At 39.4% G+C, this 22,750-nt stretch overlaps 3 protein-coding genes across 3 annotated transcripts; 1 reads left to right on the top strand and 2 right to left on the bottom strand.

The window, feature by feature from the left end:
- Positions 1-2,132: 2,132 nt before the first annotated feature.
- On the bottom strand, positions 2,133-5,461 carry si:ch211-243a20.3 (uncharacterized protein LOC100151507 homolog). Its single transcript, XM_035637299.2, has 4 exons — positions 5,199-5,461; positions 3,493-3,622; positions 3,089-3,218; positions 2,133-2,617 (listed from the first exon to the last, which is right to left on the bottom strand). The coding sequence occupies exons 2-4, from the start codon at positions 3,605-3,607 to the stop codon at positions 2,293-2,295; spliced, it is 570 nt and encodes a 189-aa protein (XP_035493192.1). The 5' UTR covers positions 3,608-3,622; positions 5,199-5,461; the 3' UTR covers positions 2,133-2,292.
- A 2,669-nt stretch (positions 5,462-8,130) lies between these two features.
- Positions 8,131-16,966, top strand: f8a (coagulation factor VIII associated). Its single transcript, XM_035637460.2, has 18 exons — positions 8,131-8,211; positions 8,313-8,327; positions 8,756-9,025; positions 10,677-10,798; positions 10,960-11,088; positions 11,208-11,318; positions 11,412-12,274; positions 12,691-12,737; positions 12,868-12,940; positions 14,113-14,272; positions 14,488-14,556; positions 14,656-14,776; positions 14,913-15,005; positions 15,226-15,290; positions 15,783-15,864; positions 16,022-16,068; positions 16,498-16,553; positions 16,677-16,966. Exons 7-18 carry the CDS (start codon positions 12,216-12,218, stop codon positions 16,756-16,758), a joined length of 954 nt encoding a protein of 317 aa, XP_035493353.1. The 5' UTR covers positions 8,131-8,211; positions 8,313-8,327; positions 8,756-9,025; positions 10,677-10,798; positions 10,960-11,088; positions 11,208-11,318; positions 11,412-12,215; the 3' UTR covers positions 16,759-16,966.
- Positions 16,967-17,168: 202 nt separating this feature from the next.
- Positions 17,169-22,426, bottom strand: emp1 (epithelial membrane protein 1). Its single transcript, XM_035637461.2, has 5 exons — positions 22,281-22,426; positions 21,420-21,499; positions 20,806-20,905; positions 20,398-20,538; positions 17,169-18,838 (listed from the first exon to the last, which is right to left on the bottom strand). Exons 2-5 carry the CDS (start codon positions 21,492-21,494, stop codon positions 18,678-18,680), a joined length of 477 nt encoding a protein of 158 aa, XP_035493354.1. The 5' UTR covers positions 21,495-21,499; positions 22,281-22,426; the 3' UTR covers positions 17,169-18,677.
- Between the last annotated feature and the right edge of the window lie 324 nt (positions 22,427-22,750).

The raw sequence follows: 22,750 nt of genomic DNA, 5'->3' as shown, positions 1-22,750 counted from the left end.
TTGCAACACATGTAACTACTTCTTGACAATTAACCGTTACCTAGCAACTGGCTCTTTTTCCAGAGATGGGGAGGGAGGGGGGGGGATAGAAAGAGAGACAGACAGAGAGAGATTTATACAGTATTCCCACAGCATCTTAACTGGATTGGATGCAACAATGCATCGACAATACAATACCAAAATGGAAAGTACAGCCTGAGCTTAACGCCCACACATAGCAGTGTGGAGAGGAGTGAGAAAGAGGAGGGAGAGAAATAGAGGAGGAGGGGGTGGTGGTTGATATACAGATTACAGTATAAAAGAGGGGGGGGGGGTGCCAGAGAAAACAAAAGACAAATTTACAAGTGTGCAGCTGCAGATTGAAAATGAGAGAAAATGTGGAGAGAGAACAGAAAGGAAGAACATGCCACACGGAAGTATGTGGAAGATGAGACGAACTGGTTGCTGTAGAAACACTCTGCAAAGTTTTAATGAAGTCATAAAGTTTGATGCCTGTGTCCACCACACACATACACTCACACACACTCACACACACACACACACACACACACACGACCATCATATGCAAACAAAAATTCTAATTATGTGAGTAGATAACAGGCACCTCCTGCTGGTCCCGCAAGGACCACGCCTTATCTTAGTTGAACAAAAACAAAAAGATCAAACCTAAAGGAGCTGATATCACTTTTTGGCAGGTGAAGTCACCTTTTGTGGGCTGTATAGCCCCTTTAAAGCTATTTCAACAGGTAAAATGGGCTGGATGGGTTATGATCTGTCAAATATAACTACCAAAATTGAAATCAAGTCATTTTGAGGCAGAAACAATCTTTCACAAGGTAGGAGCTGTAATCACTTTTTGGCAAGTGAATTTTATTTTGTAATTTTGTATAGCCCCTATAAAGGTATACAATAATTATTATTTAAATATCTATATATACATTTTATATTTATTTTTGTGGTATTATTATTATTTTTAACTATTTGTATTATCTTTTTTATTATTACTATTATTTTGTTTTTTAATTCTTCTCTCCACTTTGTTCTACTATTACCAATTATTACTATCCCCTGATTGTTTGGCCGGTATTATTCCTTTTTTTTTTTTTTAAATTTACTTTTTAATTTTAGTAATCTAATTGTCATATGTATTTATATACATGTAGTGTCACATCTGATTATGACAGCAGGCAGGCACTGACACCCTGTGGTAAAAACATGGCTTCCTCCGGATACTGTACACTTTAGGACATAGTTCGCAGGTGGATGGAGTATGGCCTTTGTCTGAAATCTTACATGGTACTCTATTTCGGACAATTCATTTATTACTGATGTTGAGTGAGTTTAAATTTTTCAAGTCAGAATTAAAACATTACAGACATGTCAACATGTGCATTGAACAATTACTAGTCAATCACGTGCAACTTTGAAAGAAATTGACTTGATTTGTCTGACTCAGGCCAATGAATCAACAACTTAAAAAGATATATTGTTCAAGCAAGGTTTTATTCCACAGTTCTAATATTTCCTTCTTGAAGATCTTCCAGAAAGTTTCCATCAAAGAACCCCTCTGAGACTTTCATTTTAGTTGGCGAAAATGTATTCTGCATTCATGCTAAATTGTAAGTAGACACGTTTTGCATGTGCAGCTAACCTTCTGTACCCTGAATTAAAGTCTCAAGGTTTTGATATGCATTTTACTAACCTGTAAAATAACACGTTACCATCTCTTTACAATCTGAGGGCTGTGGATTTTGTCCCCCATCCCTTACATTTAAATTACTTTTGGTTTAAAGACAAAGGTCACATGATAACAGCTAAACAATCCATAAGAAGTAAGTGGAGTAGCTCCATCTGCTGAAGAGGACCATGAGATGTAGTTGAGAGCTTCAGAAACAAACAAGCAAGAATGTTTTTGTCATAAAGTTGTTTCCAAGAATGAAACTTGAATGAAGAAAAAAAACAACTTCAGAAAACAAACACTTGGAGGATGTTTGTAGGATGTTAGTCCTCAGAGGTGAATGTGGAAAAGGGCAGCGGTAATTGATTAAAAAAGAAAAATGTCATGCAGATATATCGTGTTACGGAGGGACGAGGGGTGTGTGTGTTCCCGTGTCCCAACAATGAAACACTGATAACAATGATAAAAGTTTATTAAAGAAGTGAGTTACAAATCACAATGCAACATTCCTGATCTCAGGGGATAATACATGTCTACATCATTTTAAATCAAAAAATAAATCTATACACTTCAGAGATGGATATCATACTGGCAGAGAATGTTTGTCCATGTCTCTATCTCTCACTCTGAATCAGCATCACTCCTCCATTCTTCAGGACTCTCACCCGTCTCCTGCTCACCACCCGGCTCCCCCTCGGAGGGCTGCCCCTCGCCGTCGTCCTCGGGGTGTCGCGGGCAAGGCTCCCCACCCCTCCTCTCAGGCTCTGAAGCACCAGAGCCTGGTCGCCCCTCTCCGCCTCCTCCCCCTCCTCCCGGTAGCCGTGGTGACGGAGGAAGGGATCCAGTGTTGCTAGGCGATGGGAGAGCTCCGTGATGCGGCGGTGCAGCAGGGAGACTTCTCTGAAGAGGTCGTTCACGGACTCGGACAGAGGGCGCACCCTACAGGACGAACGGAGGAGGCTCAGGTTCAACAATAAAACCCAGGACACATCAGGTCAAACATGTAAAGGGCCCAAACACCTCCTACAAAAGAGCAACACTCCCAGACTGAAAGAGACATTTGTAGTCAAGATGGATACAACAAAAAGATTCTGTGTCATTTGTCTCTGTTTTGTGTCTGTGGTTGCTTTACTCCTATGTTGTGTTTCTCTGTGGTCACTGTGTGTCTTTGTGGTTTTGTGTCAGTTTGTGGTCATGGTACATGTCTTTATTGTCCTTTTGTTTCTCTATTATGGTCACTTTGTGTCCTTTCATCGCTATTTTATCTCTCTCTGTAGAAATAGTATCGATAAACTCAAAACTAAAATAAAATGATGTAAATGGCACATGTTTGAAGAAGTGACGTAGTGAGTCAAAAGAAGGCAGCTCAGACAACATAGGCCATGTTACAGTATAAGTGTTTAAAGTTACCTAGAGTAGTCAGGCAACAGTGTGCTGGGCTGCGAGTGCAGCAAGGTCTTGATCTCATTGAAGATGCGTTTTCCCCAGGCGTCTAAAACTCTGGTCACACTGCGCACTGAGGCCACATTCACACTGTCAGCTGAAGCCAAAACATAACATCATCAGGCTTTGATTTACAGAGAGAGAGAGAGAGAGAGAGAGAGAGAGAGAACATCCTGAAGAATCTTAAAAATCAGAGAGGCACGTGTTGTAATTATTTCAATCTCCAAACACTTATATTCCCTCTGCAGAGTTTCTCAAATCGCTGCATTTCATTCACTGCACACAGTTAAATTATTCACAACTTCAAACATTTTCAGTGATTTACAGTATCTCAAAAAACATCAGAGATCAAACTTGGACTCATGCTTTACCTCCCTCTCTATAGTTCCAGTACCCATAATCCAGTTCATTCTCCCTGACGGCTGAATTGGCCCCAGTTACCATGGCAACCGCCGTCAGCAACATCAACAGAGAAGGAGGGGCCATGATGAGAGGACAGATCTTTAAAAAAAAAAAAAAAAGTGGAAAAACAAACCTTCAGTCGTCCTCTGTTGAAAAAAATGATAGATCAGCTGAGGTGAATGACATCAGCGTCAGGTGGAAATAAAAGAAGTGATGAGACACAGGCTTCCTGTGCACAGCTCAGAAAATCGAGACTCAGCAGCAGGCAGATGTGCACACACATCTATATCCAGTAGCAGAAAGTCATCAAGGACCCTTAGTAGAAACTTCTTCTACGAGCATTTCCATTTTCTGCTACTTCACTTTTCAAAATTGACATCCAAAACACATTAGCAATCTGTGAAATATGATGCATTGTTATGACTTGAACTAACCAGCAGAGATCCAATATTAAAATTCTTTGGATCGTGTGATGATGAATTATAACAGGAGCCAGTCTGCATGATGTTTTATTTTATTTTTGATACTTTAGGTATATTTTGTTTACATTATAAAAATATAATAATGTATATAAATGTAAATATATATAAATATATATAAAAGACATCCAGACACACTTACAGTATGTGTATACCCACATATATATGAGCTTGTGTAAATACACACACTGTAAATGCTGTACAAATAGTCTGGAGGGGGACATTCCCAATATTCAGTATTTTCACTTTTGATACTTCAACTACATTTAGCTGCTGATGCTCCAGTGCTTGTGCGTAAGGTGACTTTTTAATAAGGACATTTACTTATATATAAGTATATTAAAATATAATAGATTTGAATATATTTGAAATTGTGGTATTTCTAATTTTACTTCAAAGTAAAAAATAAAGTATCTAGAACTTCATCCACCACTATGTGATTATGTCTGAACAGGCAGTAGAGTTGCTTTCAAGACTTCAAGTCTGTTGTCTTAAAGTCATCCATAGATCAATGAAAAGAGCACTCTGATTACAACTGCACGTAATGAAGCGTCTGGTTGTGAGACAAACATCTTGTCACCTCTTCAACTCTTTAAAAACCCAATGACTTCAAATGAAGAAATGAAGAAAACACAAATTTTGACCAGTGACAACTGTATGTGTCTGCTAGGATGATGAGTGCAATGTGGCAAAAACAACGGACGTTTTTTCAATCTTTTCTTTTTCTTCTAATCCCATGACTCCAGGTTTGAGTGGGGAAAAAAAGACAGAAGGGGAAGGTAGGTGACCCAGAAACAACTGAAGAAAAAAAAAATAGGATTGCATCCATATGACAAAGTCGGTGAATCATACTGGACAATAATAAGGCAGTGACTCATTGTTGAGGTATTAGAAATTATTTCAGGGCTTATGAATTTGGAGGCTGATCAAAGGCAAAGTCAAACAGTCAAACAATAACCTGAAACAGCTTTTCAGTCAATTCTGACAAAACATCATCATCTTCAAAAGACTTTAAAAAAAAACGAAAAGAAAAGAAAAGAAATCATACAACGAACCAGTGTCCCTTCACTGTGATGAGTGTGGCTGGCGTTTGTGCTGCAGTACTCACATGTTTGACTCTGCAGAGGATCACTGAACTGGTCGAAAATCCCAGACTGGAAACAAATGGAAAATTAGCAAATGGAGTCTTTACTCACAGGTTGAAGTGATGATGCTTCCTTTTCAGATGGAGATTGAATAACAGATGCTTCTGCGTCTCTCGCCTCTCTGTCTCTGCGGTCTTTATCTCTTATTTCTTCTTCTCTCTCTCTCTGTCTTATTCTTTCTGGTGCTCTCTCCACCCTCGACTCAGCTGTAGGATAATTATGAAGAGGGTACAGCAGGTCCAGAAGTCTTAATACGTCTTAGTTTGTGGAGAACTGTTGCACTTTTACACCCCCTTACACACACCCAACGCTCTCTCTCTCTCTCTCCCTCTCTCTCTCACACACACACACACACACACACACACACACACACACACACTATGACATCCAGCGGATGCCAGATGTGTGGCACATTTTCTTATTCCATGTACTATAATTTACCCTGTTCTGCTCTCTTCTCCTCTTTACCCTCTGTATAGAACAGACAGATATACGTTTGTGTGAGGCTGTAATCTCGCTCAGCTGCCGGATCACGTTTCTGAAGTAATGTACTGTGGTCTCCTCCCAACGTGAGTTATGGAGCTTTTTCATCTGTGTCTGCTTCCCACCATCTGCCCTTTACCCTCACAAAAGCTGTGCGGCTCAGAGCCTCAACACATCTTCCTTATTCATGAATGTTTTATTATTATTTAAATGCCGCAGGTAGAGAAAATAGGCTTCTTTAACCTGATATAACTATCTGCACTTCAGAAGGAAATGCTGACTGAAATATTTACTCCGCAGCATTTATTTGAAAGCTGTAGTTACAGTTCCCATTTCCGATTTCTATCAAGAGACTATATGATATATAGTTGTGCTGAACAATATATAAAACAATTCAATTTGTTTGATTTTTGGAGAATATGTGAGGCGTGACTTGTGGGTTGTTTTATGACAGAAAACCATACCAAAGCAGTTCGCTCCTCCACAAGCTACTTTAAAGTGTGTGATTCATAATAGTAAAAGGGTATGTAGTATATACACTCTGTAACAGCCGACTTATAACACTTGATTTACATATTCTGATCCTTTATAAAGCAGCATTACTGTAGAACATGAAATACTCAAAAAAGTCCTATATTTAAAAAAAAAGTTAATCAATAAAAGTTCAGAAGTGTTGCCAGCAAAATGAACTTAAAGAATCAGAAGTAAAATGAATCAGCATCGGGCTCCTGTCACTGTTTTATTATTATCATCATGTTGGTGAATCTTTGATATTGATTAAAATTAACTGTTATAGCAGGTTTGGGTGAGACGTCTTTGCAGTACAATATATACTTGTGGCAGTGGTGGAAAGTAGGTCCCCTAAAAATGTGTACTTAAATAAGTTTGTTTCAAAATACTTCATCTTATCTACATTTGAACAACAACAACCACATTTATTTTAGAGTTTGAGTCATTTTGCAGATTGATATATTAATAAAAACTTATCACCCAGGTAGCTTATAAAGTAGTTATAGTCGACCCCACATTCATCAGCTGCAACATATAATGTGGACATGAATGCATTAATAATCATAATCCAATTATATATATTCCTGAATTTGATCATCCGGCAGTTTTGCAATTTCATTAAAGTAAAAATAGAACCCTTAATTATTTTTTTTCCATTCAAGTATTTCTTCTACCACGGCTTCAGGGTAGATTAATGCATGTGATTGCTTGTTTGCATGTAAAAATATAACTGTAGCTGTAACGTTAAAGCAGCGGGGTTAGAGGCATAATATTGTCCATAAGAATTTGAATGGAGTAGAAGTATAATGTTGCATAAAAATAAATGTACATTGCCTTGCCTTACAGTTCACAGCTGGAGACTATTTGATGCTCTCTTCACTTGCATTTCAAATTTTTAATTTAGATCAAATATAAAGTGAGATTTGTAAGTGCATGTAAGGGATTTAAAATTTCTCGTCTGTGCTGTATTTCTGTCAAGCTACACAGATACTAATGTATCTGTCTTTTTACAAAGAGGAGAGATAAGGAGTGTAGGAGATGGGATATCAATTAGGTTGAATTATTCTTTATTGACTGGCATCCAGATGTTATTCCAGCCCTCCCTCCCTCTCTCTCCCTCCCTCTTTCTCTCTCTCTCTCTCTCTGCTGTGGCTGGGGTGAGGTCAGCGTTGGCCACCAATACAGCCAGAAAGACGGAAAATGGCGAAAATGGCGAGTGAGGGGGCAGAGCAGAGGGGTTGAGGTGTAAATGCAGGAATAAAAACAGACAGAGAAATGAATAATAACCGCTGCACACCAACATCTGTGCACCTCTGCTGGCAGAGTTACTGCGGTGAAGGAGTCACACCACCAGCCACAGCTGGTTCACATTAACAACAGGCAGTTTGTCACCTTCAGATAAATTCCAGCCTCTCTCTCCCTCTCTCTCTCTCTCACACACACACACACACACACACACACAGAGAGAGAGAGAGAGAGAGAGAGAGAGAGAGGGAGAGGGAGAGCCTGAGTCTTTCCCTTCTTCTGTTTTAAAAAACCACATGACGTGTTGTACACTCGTGGCTCACGCTGTTATTTCTCCAACACCGTCTCACTGTGGAGAAGAGCCAACATTGCACTTCCCTTAACATCTCGGGGTCTGACGTGACAAAATAATGCAACCAGTATTGTTTCCTCCTGGTACAAAAAAAGCATGATAGGGACCGTCTTTACATAACTTTTATCTGTCTATGGCTTTAGCCCTCAGTGGAGCGAAGTTTTCAAGGTTTCAAACTTTTCTTTCCTTTGCGCTCAGGGACCTTTGGTGTCCCCCGTGAGTGTGACTGGGTTTTTGTTTGGGTTTGGACATTGTAAGTCTGTTTTCCTTTTCTTTTTTTCTGTTATCTTGCTCCTGCACCCACCTTAACAATGTGTGAGGGTCCAGAAAAATAGACTACTTGGTTTTTAGTTTTGATTTAAGGAAGTTGCCAGAAAAGGGAAACCCAACCCTGCAGTTTATGAACCACTAGAAATTGAGGAACACTGAGTAGATACACAGAACAAACGCTTCGAAGAAGACTATATGCACCAGGTTGAAAACTCCAAATCACAACATGGACTCTCAAAGATTTTACCCTCTATGCCTCATGTTGACTTGGATATTTGTATTTTTCCTCTCTTCTGTATGTTTAGCAAGGAGTCCACCAAGTAAGCCATCCAAACTTTGTTCTGACTGACATTTGAATGACATGTATCGAGTTGTTGCTGGTTAACTATTTCAAAGTTGAAAGAAGATTTCTGCGTGTCATTCTCAATTTTGTTTGCTGCAATATATGTCCATATGTGTCACTTTAGCTTCAATTGTTTAGTTTGTATATAAAAGGTAAAAAAAAAAAGGTGAAATAGCCAAGTTTAGGTGTTTAAATTGCCTGTTCAAAATCCAAAGATTTTAAGTTTATAAGGATGCAGCACATTTGAAAAGCTGTAGCCACCAAATGTTTGTTTTTTGCATCAAAATGTCTCAAACTAAAATGTGATAATCAATTTGCTGGAGATTTATATGCGTATTGGCTAATTGATAAAAACACTAATCATATCCCTTCTGATGTTGACCTCTATGTTATGTCCCATCACAGACTTATATCTGGAATCAAAAGTCTTTGTGGCCTTTGCCGGTGAAGATCTCAAATTTCAGAGTAACATCATCAAACAAGCAAACCACAGTAAAGACACGATGACATGCTTCGATCCTTTCCACAACCAGATATATAGTTATGACATCCCTGCGACGAGCGGCGTTCAACAACATTTTCAACAGATAGTGCACCTGAATCACCTGACGAGTTCAGGAGAATACTATTGCCAGTTCCAGACAGTCAAGGTGTACTGGTTTCTTCGAGTGAGAGGTGAGTAAGTCAAAAGAGAGCGACAATGAATGGTGACACTGAAAAAGCGGGGAAGTTGCAGTTAGGTATTATAGTTAATATACAGCACAAGACCTTGTATTATACGTAAAAACTGATTCTTTTCATTTCTTCAGTTCTTCAGTTGTTTTCACATTTTCAAATTAAAGGTTACAACAGGTGTTGTAAAAGACTCTGTAGCCTATATTCAAATACAGAGGCTTCAGCATTACAAATGATTTTCTGAGCAGATAACTTCAACAAGTAGCAGAGTCTTTACATTATTGTATACGAGTGTCTTTTTGACTCTTGTCCCCTTAAAAATACATTATGTCCTCTTGTTATTGTGAAAGTTCACCAGGAAGCTCTGTTGTAATTTGCCACATAAGTGATGAGGAAAGGTAATGAAGTGGTAGGGACAGGAAACGAAAGGTGTCGTTTTTTTCTCGAAACAAACCAGTTTGTACATGATCAACCCAAAGGTTTTCATAACTGTCAGGAGCGGCAACACTTGACTGCCATAGAGATAATCTTTCAAATTGGGGTCAGCAACGTACTTTTGGAAAAGTGACAGGACTAATGGTGTTTGGAGAAAAATAGCCTGAAACATAGTTCAAACTCTACTTTCTCTTCTCAGTAATTACAGCATCAGGTGGTTCAGGCAACAAAAGCATGTTCAGTGATGTAAGGGGAAAAATTTGGTTTTGGTTAAATGTAAATAAACACATGGTGTTTGAAGTCATTGTGAAATTCGTCTGTATAAAACCAGATCACGCTCTTTCCCTGATCTGAGTGTCCAAACATAACCATAAAAGACTTTGATAATGCTGAGCTCATTACAAGTGATACGCTCAGTATCAACATACTTGCCAAACACGTAAATTACCAACATTTCCTCATGACGTCAATAAAAAACGTAATCTGGTTGCAATTATGTGCCATAAAAGAAAGCATTTGATGTTGCAAGCCAGTATATGAACGTCATTTCTAGATAGATAGATAGATAGATAGATAAATACTTTATTCATCCCAAGCTGGGAAATTCTGGTTCTGACAGAGTTGGTCCCGGGACTACAGGCATGACCAAAAACAATTTGCTGCTTAACACAAAGTTGCATGAAATTTTGGAAAAAGTTGTAAGCTGATTATTTACACAGTGTTTGCCAGTGAGAAGCTATTCCTTTTGTGAGTATTGGCAGGCCCACACGGGGATGCAGTGGCTATCAAGAATTCCCCAAGGAATACCTGAAAAATGTTAAAAAAAAATAAACATGATTTTGTGTCATTAAAATATGTTTTTCCTTCTTATCCCTTTAATCCTTTTTTTTTTTACCATTTAAATGTATGTGTGTGCCAGACCCTGTTTTGGGAAAGACTGTCAATGCCAGAAGAAAGTGATTGAAACACGTGCAAAATGTCAAGAGTGGAACATCTTTATATTATTTCCATTTATATCTTTATATTAACTTTATCTTCAGCCACCGTGTTAGTTGCTCCACGGATGAGGAATATCTCAGTCTAGCTCTGCTGTGTAGTTACGATGCATTCCTGGTAGAGACTGACACTGAACAGTGTGTGTGTGTGTGTGTGTGTGTGTGTGTGTGTGTGTGTGTGTGTGTGTGTGTGTGTGCGTGTGTGTGTGTGTGTTTTCCAGCTGATGGCTACCAGGAGCCTACAATCTTGGATAACACAGAAATCCTCATCGTGGCCATCTTCACCAGTTTGCTGCTGGTTTTCAGTGTGGTTGGGTCAGTGTATGTCTTCAGAGGAGATTGGGTAAGATGGCAGAAGTTACGAAACAGCATGATGTGCATAAGAATATTGCTTTGTTACAGAGTTTCTGAAGCTCCAGATGCAGTTGAGTTGAAATTACAGTACAAAAGAACAGTCAATTCCTCAATTAGTCACTCTTGCTCTTTCAAATTGTCTTTTTTAAGAAAGAGCAGATTACTTCATGTGGCAAAACTGACGAGAAACGACAGCAGAACAGAGGAGAAAATATGACGAGAAAGATGGAGGATGACAACGAAGATATAATAAAACCTCCCTCTACATCCTTCTACGCTGTAAGCACATTTCTGCTCATCTGTGTATAAACACACACGTACATTTCACTCAAATTCCATTTTAGATTTTTGTTTTCAATCATCTCTGCATTCACATGTTTATTTGTATATTTTCTCAGAGTTTAGAGCCTCGGACTGGGTCCATTTATGACGTGTTGGAGCCCTCTACTGCAAACAGAGAGCAAGACCAAAAGAAAACTAAACCCAGAAATGATGAACCCCAAAAAACTGTCAGTGTGAACCTTAGTTGCTTTGTCACATTTTCTGCCGTCGGTGGAAAACAGCACATGCAGTTGATGACCTGTCTTCTGTTTCCTCCACAGACGGAGCAAACCAGAAAACAACAGGATGACGACGCATTTGAGTCTGTCTATGAGAACTTTTGAATCATAGATGCATTTCCTTCACCAGAGGATGACTCTTACTGTATGTCAGTAGCAGAAATCTTACCAGGTTGCTTCCCCCAAAGAATTGTTATTTAAAAAAATGTTATTTATCATGAAAAAGTACTAAGTATAGAAGCAAAGGGAATCACTGTGCGGGCAGAATGGGTTCTATCAGTGTTAAATTATAACGTCATTGCGTTGGATTATTATCATGAATGAATTATCATGTAAGCAGCTTTAAAATGTCGCAGCTTGTTACAGTGAGGCAAATTATTTAATTTTAAAATTATATATCTATATAATATGTAATGTATTTACTGTGTGATGTTTAATTGACTGTATTATACTGTATCACTGCTTTAAAAAATCGGAATCTGTAAAAATGTAGTGGCGTAGAATGTACATTAAATTATTTGACATGTAGGAATATTCTTGTAAAGTAGTATAAGTATCACGGAATTGTACCTAGGTGCAGCACGAGAGCAAATGTTGAGACCGTTTATACCGCCTGCCTCTGCCTACATGAAAAAAGAAAAAGATTCCATGTCGCTCCCCTGTCAGATTGATTTCTGGGTTGAAAACATGATTCCTGTATTTAATGTGACATCGCTCCTTATTTGGGCATACGACGACCAAAACGACTACCAATAAAATTGCGATGTCTGTATTCAACGAGCCAATGCCAACGCTGCTGTCAGGTGCACTTCCTGGTTCGATTCGGTTTGTTGTGCTACATCGACCATGGCTGCTGAGGGCGATTTTCTGGCGAGATACCGCGCCGTGTCAAACAAACTGAAAAAGTAAGGCGCTCGATCACAGTGATTCGTTTCGAAAGAGGCCAGAATATCTGGGATTAGCGTGACGTTACTTGACATTGATGCTACAGACGAGTCATGTAGCCAGCGCTAGTAAGCGAAGCTAATTGTTAGCCTATCATGAGTGACTTCCGTCGTCGATTTGACTTAACGCTAATGAATGTGTCGTGATCTGTGATGAAAATACCATGGCGATAGATTTCAAATATCTAGCCAAGGCTCTTGAAACGGAGTTCACGTAGATGCTCCCCGGCGTTATTCGATAGCTAAGTGCGCTGATGTAGCTAAACGTGATTAGGGCTAGCTATCATCTCCATCCCTATGTCCCTATGTCGGGATGCCAACCGATCGGTTGCTTGACAAAAAATAGAGAACTGATGGATTTGCATTCTTTGTCGCAGGCGCTTTCTTCGGAAGCCCAATGTGGCGGAGGCAAGTGAGCAGTTTGGTAAGTGCCCGTCTCAAGTGTCATCACTGGCATCACTCCCATTCCTCCACCGTTGTTACTGTGCCACGTGTGTCATGAGATGGTTTCTTGTCGGTTTGCTTCTCATCGGCTCCTCGTCTCGTCTGTTCAGGTCAGTTAGCCAAGGAGCTGAAGCAGCAGGACTGTCTGCAGTATGCTGCCTTCTGCAACCTGGCCATGGCTCGGTGAGAAGATCCACTCAATACAAACTCTATGCTCAGACCCCTGTGCAAATTACATTCAATGTAATATTTTCAAAAATGAAATAAAATACAAGCAGCAAAGTGGCATTAAACGATACTGGTTTCTAAGTTGTTTTTTTTCTTTCTATTTTGTAAGTTCATGAGACAAGTAATTCTTTTAAACACCTGCTACAAGGGTTTTATTCATCTCCGTTCACTTCCTAGATCAACAAACTGTAATAGTTTTATTATAACTGTTCTGACTGTACCAGCTTGACATTAACGATTTCAGTGTCTAACACAGTACAAGATACACTCCAATATATGGTTTGGGAAAGAAGAAATATGAAGAAGAAAAATGTTTTTTAAAAAGTCTTTCTCTGTATATTATACAGTATATACAGTTATATATATAAGTGTGTACTTCTGTGGTTCTTGCTGGGCCTATCATGACATTTTGTAGCATAACCTGCTTCTAACTTTGTGGCAACAATTTAGCAAAGGCCTCTTTCATCAAAGCACATTACAAGGTCCTCGAAAATAGTTTTCAGAGTTTCATATGAAGGAGCTTTTAAGCCTGCACAGGGCCTTGACCTGAACCCCACTGAACATCTTTGTGACAGCAAAAAGACCTGATCACCCAACATCAGTGACCGACCACTGTAATATTCTTGCGGCGGAATGGAAACAAATTCCTGCTGCCAGATTCTAAAATCTTGTAGAAAACGGCTGGTACAGCAACTTTTTAAGGCCACTAGTTTTGGTTTAAGAGGTTTAGAAAGCCACATATCGGTTTATTTTCTAGGTTTCATATGCATTTGGACATGTAGTCCAAACTTCACATCATAAAAAAAAATCCTATAGTAAATGTTGTTTTAATCATTTGGTTTGTGTAAATGTTGATTACAGTTTAGTTCAAGGTTGAAATGGGTTCTCAACAACCTCATCATGAAATCAATTAACTAAGAAAACGAGTCAATTTAAGAATAAATCAAACTTGGTGCTGGTGCTGAGCTCAAGGTCAAATGTGTTGTGAAGGACAGGCACCACGTGGTGATTGACAGTTGTTTCTCATTGGCCCAGAGCGAGCCTGTATCATTCACAGTGATGACATGTTTTACTGTTGACGTGTTCACATCTTTTGTTGTTACACATCCTGATCATCCTGACTGCAGGTGTGAGCAGACTCTCTTTAATGCTCCTGGAGAGGCCTTGGCATTAACCGATGCTGCCCGCCTCTTCCTCTCGTCTGAGAAGGAGAACAGGGCCCTGCAGGCCCCGGGCTTTGACGAGCACCTCCAGGCTGCACTTAACTGCTACAGCTTTGCCGTTAAGGTACACCATGATTCCTAGTTTATGATTACTTTTTTATTGAGTAAAAGGCAACAGGTTTCGTGCTCTAAAAATATCTGGAAATTGAAACTAGTCGTACATTCATTGTGAATTTTGTAGCATTTGCATCCTTTGTATATGAATGGATTAAGGCTGTACATCCAGTATTGTGACCACGAGAGACAGTATGATAATGCTCATGTCAAAATGGCTTACAGGTGTTCATTGAGATGAACCAGCCGGTGATGGCAGCCAGTCTGTGTCTAGAACTTGGAAATGCACTCAAGGTAAAGCTTTGAACGAAAGCTGAATGATCCTGATTTTTGCATTAAGTGTAAATATTTAATTTGCCATATTAAGCTCAGCTCCTCCTCTGTCCTCAATAGGAGATGAACAGACCGGGAGAGGCCGTTGTTCATTATCAGAGGGCCGCAGAGTTGCAGACGCAGACCCCGATCGAGGCTCTGCTGTCAATGGGAGAAATAGCCACATGTAAAATCCTCACCCGTGAGTTCAGTCTGTCCATTCACATGTGATCATGTGCCTTAGCACAGTATTGTTGTTGTCATTAACTTGAATGTGCATATAGAGCTGACTTGACATGACTTTCTGAAGTTTAAACCTGTCTCCTTTGTTTCTGCAGGTGACTATGATGGTGCGTTGTCGATTTTCACAGAGACGCAGCTGATGTGTCAGGAGAGAGGACTGCAGCTGCCAGGCACCAGCACCCCTGTTGGTGAGGCCTGTTTAAAATCATCTCACATGTGGATAAAAATATTAAATTGATCCTAGTGGTATGATTTAAATAAGGGAAGCTGCATGCAATATCAGAACAACAAATAAAAGGCATAAGAACATATTGAATGAGAACTCAAATTTTTGTATTTTATTTGTTTATACTGACTGGAAACAAGTACGTTCATCTTCTGTCTTTATCCCCATATAAATTCTCTAAGGTGCATTTCTGGACATCGTGGCAAAATGTGAGATCTCCAGAGTACTGCTGTTGATGCTGCTTGAGGTAAGTACAACAATTTCAAATAAAACAATAAGATAATGCAAGAAAACATCACAATACCTGTGTAACTGAAGCAGAAACTACACCCTCCAAAAAAGGGACAACCAGAAACCATGAATCAAACCACTGTTATCACTATTATTTAGAAAAATGAAGATTTTTATTAATTCTGTATTTTTATTTCATAGGCAGTTGTGAACCCCATTCAAAGTACTTCAGCACAGAAACACAGCATTATGAAGTTAAAGTGATAGACATCCATCATGTGGTCGAAGGGTGAACTATGAAAAAGAGAACAGTAACATTTTTTGCATCTGCACATCCGCAACACTGCATAAAATATTGCATCACTGATGCCCAGAGTATGAATAATGTATCACTGATTCCATTATCTGTCCCACGTCTGTACATTACTTAACGTATGTCTTGGAATTTTTTTTTTTTTAAATTGTTTTTGTTTGTGCAATGTTCCAAACTTTGCGTTTTCCTGTGCAGCCTCCACCTCAGAAGTTGTTACCTGAACATGCACAGACTCTGGAGAGATATGCATGGGAGTCCTTTGACCCTCACAGTCAAGGTAAATAATTGCACCTCAACATTAATAACTCTTTTAGAGTAAAAATTGAATTTCACACATGTACACTCTTAAGAGGGAATTCAGAAAATATCTTATACATCCAGTGGGTGTCATTTGACTGGAGTTGAGTAAAAACGGTTCTTTTCCTTTCCTTTAGTGACCTTCCTGGCTGAGAATGTTTTCCTGCTCTTGCAGTCAGTAGTGGTGAGTTTCATCCTCCACAGAAATGTAATTCACAGGATTTCCTGGTCATTCCTGCTTTATACAGGAACAATTATCTTCATGGCCTTCACAGGACAGCGATAAATGTAATGGAGTTTCTTCCTTCTGCCAGTGGAATGAACATTTTCTACTTACAGCATTTGAACTGGTGTCTGTTGTGAGACTTTCCCCAGTTTCTTTCAATGTGAGGCAATCAATAGTAATAGATCTTCTTTGATGTTTATTCATGACGTAAAAAAAAAAAGATTCTGAGAGGCAACATGTTCTGGATTAATAGGCTCCATCTATGTCATGGGAATATTCATAAAAGAGCATAAACATTGACAGAACTCTGAGAACTTGTCAAGGTCATCTGAATCAGCAGTAATGGTTTTATCTGTGCAGCGTTTAAACAGCAAATCTGTTTTGCAGATGGCGTGTCAGGAGAAAGACACAGAGTCCCTCAAGTCTCTGCAGACTGAGCTGTGGTGAGCATTTGAAAATGTTTATTTCCACCATGTGATGAGGGCGTAGCAGCATTTTCATTGCTTTCGTAATTTGAATTTTCCATATTTATTATGTGTTAGTCAGGTGTTTTTTTTCCTCCTTAGGCCGTTTCTGACCGCAGAGCAGAATCACCTTCTCCACCTGGTGGTTCAGGAGCGCATCACGCCATCTGGCCAAGGCATTTAGTACAGTCCAGTTTCTACTCACTTCCTCTGGGAACAATACTCCACGTAATGGAACATTCCTGTTTCTGACTGGGTCTGTTTTAAGGCCTTAAGAAGTGTTGTTTTCGAAACTTTTGTGTTGGAACTTGCACTCAGACAAATGCACACGATACAAAATTTGCCCTCATTTATCAGCCATGTAGAATAATAAAAAAAAAGTGAAAATCTAATACCTTTTTCTTGAACCACATGTCTTTTATTACCTATTATTAGATGTGAAGATCTAAAATTTTGATGATTTTGAATGAAGTCTTGTGTGGTCATTCTCAAAGGAAAGCTACAAATCTGGACCAATTCATACATAATTATTTTGTTGTAGTGACCATTTTTGGATATTTATAGCAGTTCAATAGATGAAACGAGAATGCCATGAGTTATTTATTGTTTTATTAATAAATGATATGGCTTTTATTCCAATGTAATTACAAACAAAACCTTCTATTGTATAGTTCTGTAACATGGTGAAATGAAACACCATTGTCCCCCATCCCTGGTTCACTTAATGTTCACTTGTACAAATTACATGTACTTTTCTTCGGATAGCAGCCAACTACAGACACAAAATCAAACATGACTTGAAAAGAAAAAAACACTCCATAGAAAATGTTACAAAAATATACTGGTTACAATGTACATAGATGAAAAAAAAAGGATACACTACTTCAGTCGTAAAATAATTATACATGATTAAAACTACTGTGAATTAAGGCTCGTCTCTCCTGATTGTTCAAGTTCGGCAAAAGGAATGTTGTAGTTTTGCCGACATGCTGGACCTTCTCAGATACAGTATTTTGTAATTATTTTTTTTCATTCCTTGAATCTGGAAACCTGCAGTAGAAGCGGTCAGCCTCCCAATGTGATTATACAGGACAATCAGTACTCGATCTCACAGAATATGTTCAACTGCAAGATCTCAAAGGTTGTTTGTTCTTTTTAAATTAGGGAATTACCCTTCCCACACCAGTAACTTTGTTTAGACTCCAAAAGCAGTAGGTTGACAAGTTTGGACATGCACTTCTTTGCTTTCTTATCGAGTGTTAAATGAGAGAATTGATACCACGGTCAGGTCTGTGCAGTAAGGGAAAGCATATCCCTTAGCATAGAGAGGAAGATGGGGTAAGAGCTAGCCCGGCTTTGTCTGCAGAAAATTAAATTGCTGACCAGCACCTGCACACAACCTAACACAATATATCATGGTTATTTCACAAACACTTATATAACCATGATATATTGTGTAAGTTAAAGCTCAAATAGTAACTGACGTTTAGAGGTGTTGGTAGGAAGATTATGTTTTCCTTGGACAAAGCCAGGCTTGCTTTTCCCTCCGTTCTCGGTCTTTGGGCAAAGCTACACTAACCTGCTGGCTTTCTTACTTAATGCACAGATTGTGTGAGGAGTTTAGTACTGGCCTGCTCATCCTTGCTGCCAAGAAAGCGAGTAAGTCTATTTATCCAGATGTCGAACTATTGGGTGTGGACTAACTTCTTCAAACGTATATAGCGCTACCTTAAAATGACGGCAGAAATAGCAGTTATTTTGTGGGCATAAAGGTATAAAATTAGCACTTGGATTTCTTCCTCATTATCACAACCATCATTTTGCCCGACGGTTTATGCAAATACTACCCTCCCTTCTCCTCAATTTAAGCAAATATGGACAAATTGTTCACGTAAACTTCAGCCCTTCATGTACTGTTAACATTAGTTCTATTTCCATTCATAAGATTCAAAGTAGACACAAAAGTCCACAGATTTTTCCTGGCTGCAGATGTAGATCGTTTTTCCTCCCACTCCCCACGAACTTTTGAAGAAAATCCCATCCTCTCATTTTTATCTTTCAAAGGAACGTGAACCCAGCCCTGGCCTCGTTCCACTTGTCCTCTCACTCGCTCTTCTTCCGCAGGACGAGGTAGGTAACTGCTAGGACAAAGGTGAGAACAAAAGAGATCCAGGCCAGGACATAGGAGTGTCCGTACCCTCCCACCGTGTCATCGGCGTGAAGCTCAGCCGTGTAGATGGAGGCTGCTATCATTATACACAGGCCTGCGAGAGAAGAGGAGACTGTTGACACATACGCCCAGACAACGCAATTAAGAAGTAATTACTCTTCCTATTGTAAGACAAGGCTCTCGAACAGCGGCGGTGTAGCGCACGTTCACACTGCAATCACCCTGAAATTTAAACACAAGTTTCTCCTTATTCATTTCACGAAGATATAAACTCAAGACAATACATGTCAAAATCCCAATACTTTTGCTCTGTGCACATTTCTTATGTTCTAGTAGCACTGCCTTTGATGATCCATAATTAATCCGCTTTGTTTAACTAAGAATATTCTTACATGAAGATATTCAGTGTAACCAAAATCAGTCACAACATTATTTTGAATTTAAGATAGGGCTCTAATAAAACTCTTATGGGGTATGAATGTAACAACTTCACCATATCATTTCCAATACTATAATGAGTCATTTATAATTACAACAATATTCTGCCCAAGGTGCCGACCACTAATTAGAATGACATTTTGGTGGTTTTGTTTGCCTTCTATGATAGTTGACTCCTGAGAAATTTTGATGGACATGTTTGACAATTTTAGGATTATTTGACTGACAAATCCCCAATTGATTAGCCAATATTTAAATCATTAGTCGCGGCCCTTACTAGCACGTTCACAAAAAAACTCCAAACAATTATCCTGAAAGTTTTGAACCATCACTTCTGATCCTCTGTAAAACAACCTCTCTCTTCCACAGATATTTTACATTATTTGGGTTTCAGACACATTTGAATATGTATCCCTCCATTTCAAACATCCTTGTTTAACCTGCGAATTCTACCGACAAATACTTTACATTTACAAGAGCGATATGCCCTCACAGTGTGACATTTAATATGGTGAAGCTGACGTTTGACAATAATCAAATTCAACTTCAACACACAAAGATACATGTGACCCTAAGATAAAATCCAAAGACACTTGACAGTTGCAGTTTACACTACTAGAGATTTTCAATCATGTGCCATCAAATCTGATTTGACCCGTCCAGCAGGAACCTCAACGGTTTATCCCGTCTTTGCGTGAACCTGACAACCTACACAAACTCTTGAAACTTGATGCAACCCGAGTGAAAAATCATCTTCTTCTCGCCTAGTTTCAGACCCCATCCACACTAAAACTACACATTTCTCACCCCCAAACTGTCTCTGTCAGCATCCATCTTGAGAGCAAAGAGATGCGGCTGAACTTTCATGGATTTCATGTCAAATGTAATATTTCCTAAAAATAAAAAAAGACCCCTAAACAACATAGTATGTCTGGGCCTCTACATGAAGCATTCAAGTGGAGATCCAGACAAACAACCGTGTTTTTTAGGGATCTTTAACCACACTCTTTAATAAAACACTTAACGCTGTGCTCTAATATGTTGGAGAAGTGTTACATTCAGACATACTAGTCTAAAAACACTGAGGTTTCACACCATTCTTGTCCTTTATAGTGGAGATTTTGATGCAAATAATCCATAGAAATCTAAGAAACAAGCAAACAAATCAGTGTTTCCCACAGCTGTACGTCAGCCATTTGACTCCAGGTTACTTACAGGCGATGAGCTGTAGAATGCCAGTGAAGGTGAACCTCTGGCCTTTGGGCAGGGTGAAGAGCTGGGCCACAAACACGAACAAGGCCAGGATGGCAAAAATACAGGCCAGCACGGAGGTGGCCTGCACCGTCTGGAGATATTCTGCAGCAGCGGCACCAGCACAAAGACCAAACATTAACACAGGTAGATAACCACGTTCACCATCATCGACATCATAACTTCTCTGTATCATTAACGTTCGTTAAATTAGGACTAACAACTGTCATTTCTGACCAGTTACAGTTAATCTCCATCCTTTCTGTTCTTAACAACAGAAATCTCTTCTCAGATCAAGTAAAAAAATAGACATTAAAACAGGTAAGTGGATTTTAAATGTTGTCTCTATTGTGACAAAAGTAGGAGTTTTACCCTCTGGGTAGTTTTTCAGGTTGGTGTAATGCCACACGGAGTTTGTCAACTCCCATCTGCCCCACAAATCAGTTGAAACTGAATCAGTGATCCACCAGGCCTGAAGACAGAGGAGCATAAGAATAAACACGGATAACAAGGCACATACAGTAGGTAAGTAGAACCACATGTTAAAATATATATATATCTATATATATATATAGATATATATATCTATATATATATACTTACAGTGAGATTAACAGTCTCAACAAATGTTTGAACTTGTCTTTCCCCACTCTGTTTTCATATATCACATGTAGGCATGTTCTGGTATTGACAAACATATTCATTTTCCCTTACAATTTTTAAATATATAGTGTAAGAGTTGGTGAACATGTGCTTTACATGTTCAGGACGGTGGGAGGCTGACATTTGAATCCTGGGTATTTCCAATTTATAATGATTCAATGGCGAGCTTCCACCCAGACATAGGTTTTGTTTTAAGTGTTTTAACCCAAAAAAATGAGATGCTATAATGACATTTACAGATCCACGTGAAACCGTGTGCTCCTCCTCCCGGCCCATTGAATTAGGTGAATGAGAACACAAGAGAAAAAATAACAATCACTTACATTATCGATGGCGGCCACCAGAAGCAGGATGATGGAGGTAATGTGCACAACAATGATTCCAGCCAGCACCAACATTGTGACTGATAACGGAAAGACGGAAGGATGCACACACAGTTATTTATTTTCCATGCTTGGAAGCATGAAGCATGAACTCTCTCTCCCTCTCTCTCACACACACACACACACACACACACACACTCTCTCTCTCTCTCATCTGTCCCAAATAAACACTGTCTCAAACAGAAAGGGGGGCAGAACCTGGGGGGAGTAGAGCTGTTGCAAGTCCAAACTCGCCCCAGAAACCTTGCAGACACATTTTTGAATAAGACACATCCCCTTTAAAGGAATTCTCTATTATAAGGCAGCTTCAGTGAAACGTTGCCCATTAGCAGCAGTCAGGAATTCTCGTCGGGGTTTTATTGTTTAACGACTCCTTTTTTGTGACTTCTGCCTGGCGCCGTCGACAAGAAAGGCGCATTTGTGGAGCTGGTGTTTGGGTCGTTCCCAAACGGGCCCTGTGCCATAAGTCAACGACTTTGAAAAGAGCGCGAGAATACGACGACAGCAAATAACAATAAACTCACACCTCTAACTTATGTTCTTTGATGTAAAACACTGGTAATTCTTCAACTACATGTGAATCCAGAGTTTGGAATCGTGCGTCTTTTTAATACTTTTCCTTTTTTTGCGCTCAGTCATATCCGCACAATTCTCCAAAGCGTCACTGAAAATCTAAACTACGCCTTAGATTCACTTTGTTGGACCCCACAGAGAAGGAAAAAATGACTCGTAAGGGCGTTTCACAGCGTGCACTATAAGGTACAACTTCGCAAAGTGTAAAGAATGTTGGAAAAACGTTACCTGAAGGCGCTTTGACGCACGGCCCGGGAGTATACTGGGAATGTGAAACAGAGAAGACCCACCCAGTTTTGAATTCGCAGCACACACATCACTCTGTTTTCCCTCTCCATTCCCTCTCTTTCCCCTCACCAGGCCACACCCATAAGGTTTCAAATTTTCTTACCCCCTCAGTGAAGAATCCAGACGAACCAAAACGGCTTCGGGATCTGCGTAAACTCCAAACCGTCCACATTGTCCACATGGATTTTTTTTTTTTACAAATCAAACTACATCGCATGTAATTCATTACTGCTCTCTTTTTAGATTTCCCTGAAGGCTGCTTCAAACTGATTTCTTCTAAGTTAATGGATCTTAGGTGTGTAATTTTCATAATAAGCTGGAAATATCTTGCAGAGCAGTGAAAGTGCACTTCTCACTCGAGCTTTCACACACTCGCCAGTTCATCATGCAAAAAAAAATGACTTCTCCAA

The sequence above is a fragment of the Scophthalmus maximus genome, chromosome 8 (genome assembly GCF_022379125.1).
Source record: "Scophthalmus maximus strain ysfricsl-2021 chromosome 8, ASM2237912v1, whole genome shotgun sequence".
Taxonomy (NCBI): domain Eukaryota; kingdom Metazoa; phylum Chordata; class Actinopteri; order Pleuronectiformes; family Scophthalmidae; genus Scophthalmus; species Scophthalmus maximus.
The sequence above is the reverse complement of the archived record's forward strand: the minus strand, read 5'-3'. Positions and strand labels throughout refer to the sequence as shown.

What these genes read in the sequence shown, in the direction of transcription:
- f8a (XM_035637460.2), top strand. Translation starts at nt 12,216, where the DNA reads ATGGCTGCTGAGGGCGATTTTCTGGCGAGATACCGCGCCGTGTCAAAC. An exon ending in GCTACAGCTTTGCCGTTAAG is followed by an intron (nt 14,273 to 14,487) that starts GTACACCATGAT and finishes AATGGCTTACAG; the next exon opens with GTGTTCATTGAGATGAACCA. An exon ending in TGCTCTTGCAGTCAGTAGTG is followed by an intron (nt 16,069 to 16,497) that starts GTGAGTTTCATC and finishes TCTGTTTTGCAG; the next exon opens with ATGGCGTGTCAGGAGAAAGA.
- si:ch211-243a20.3 (XM_035637299.2), bottom strand. Translation starts at nt 3,607, where the DNA reads ATGGCCCCTCCTTCTCTGTTGATGTTGCTGACGGCGGTTGCCATGGTA. An exon ending in CTGGAACTATAGAGAGGGAG is followed by an intron (nt 3,219 to 3,492) that starts GTAAAGCATGAG and finishes TTTTGGCTTCAG; the next exon opens with CTGACAGTGTGAATGTGGCC. An exon ending in CTGTTGCCTGACTACTCTAG is followed by an intron (nt 2,618 to 3,088) that starts GTAACTTTAAAC and finishes TTCGTCCTGTAG; the next exon opens with GGTGCGCCCTCTGTCCGAGT.
- emp1 (XM_035637461.2), bottom strand. Translation starts at nt 21,494, where the DNA reads ATGTTGGTGCTGGCTGGAATCATTGTTGTGCACATTACCTCCATCATC. An exon ending in TGGTGGCCGCCATCGATAAT is followed by an intron (nt 20,906 to 21,419) that starts GTAAGTGATTGT and finishes CTCTGTCTTCAG; the next exon opens with GCCTGGTGGATCACTGATTC. An exon ending in CCTGAAAAACTACCCAGAGG is followed by an intron (nt 20,539 to 20,805) that starts GTAAAACTCCTA and finishes CCGCTGCTGCAG; the next exon opens with AATATCTCCAGACGGTGCAG.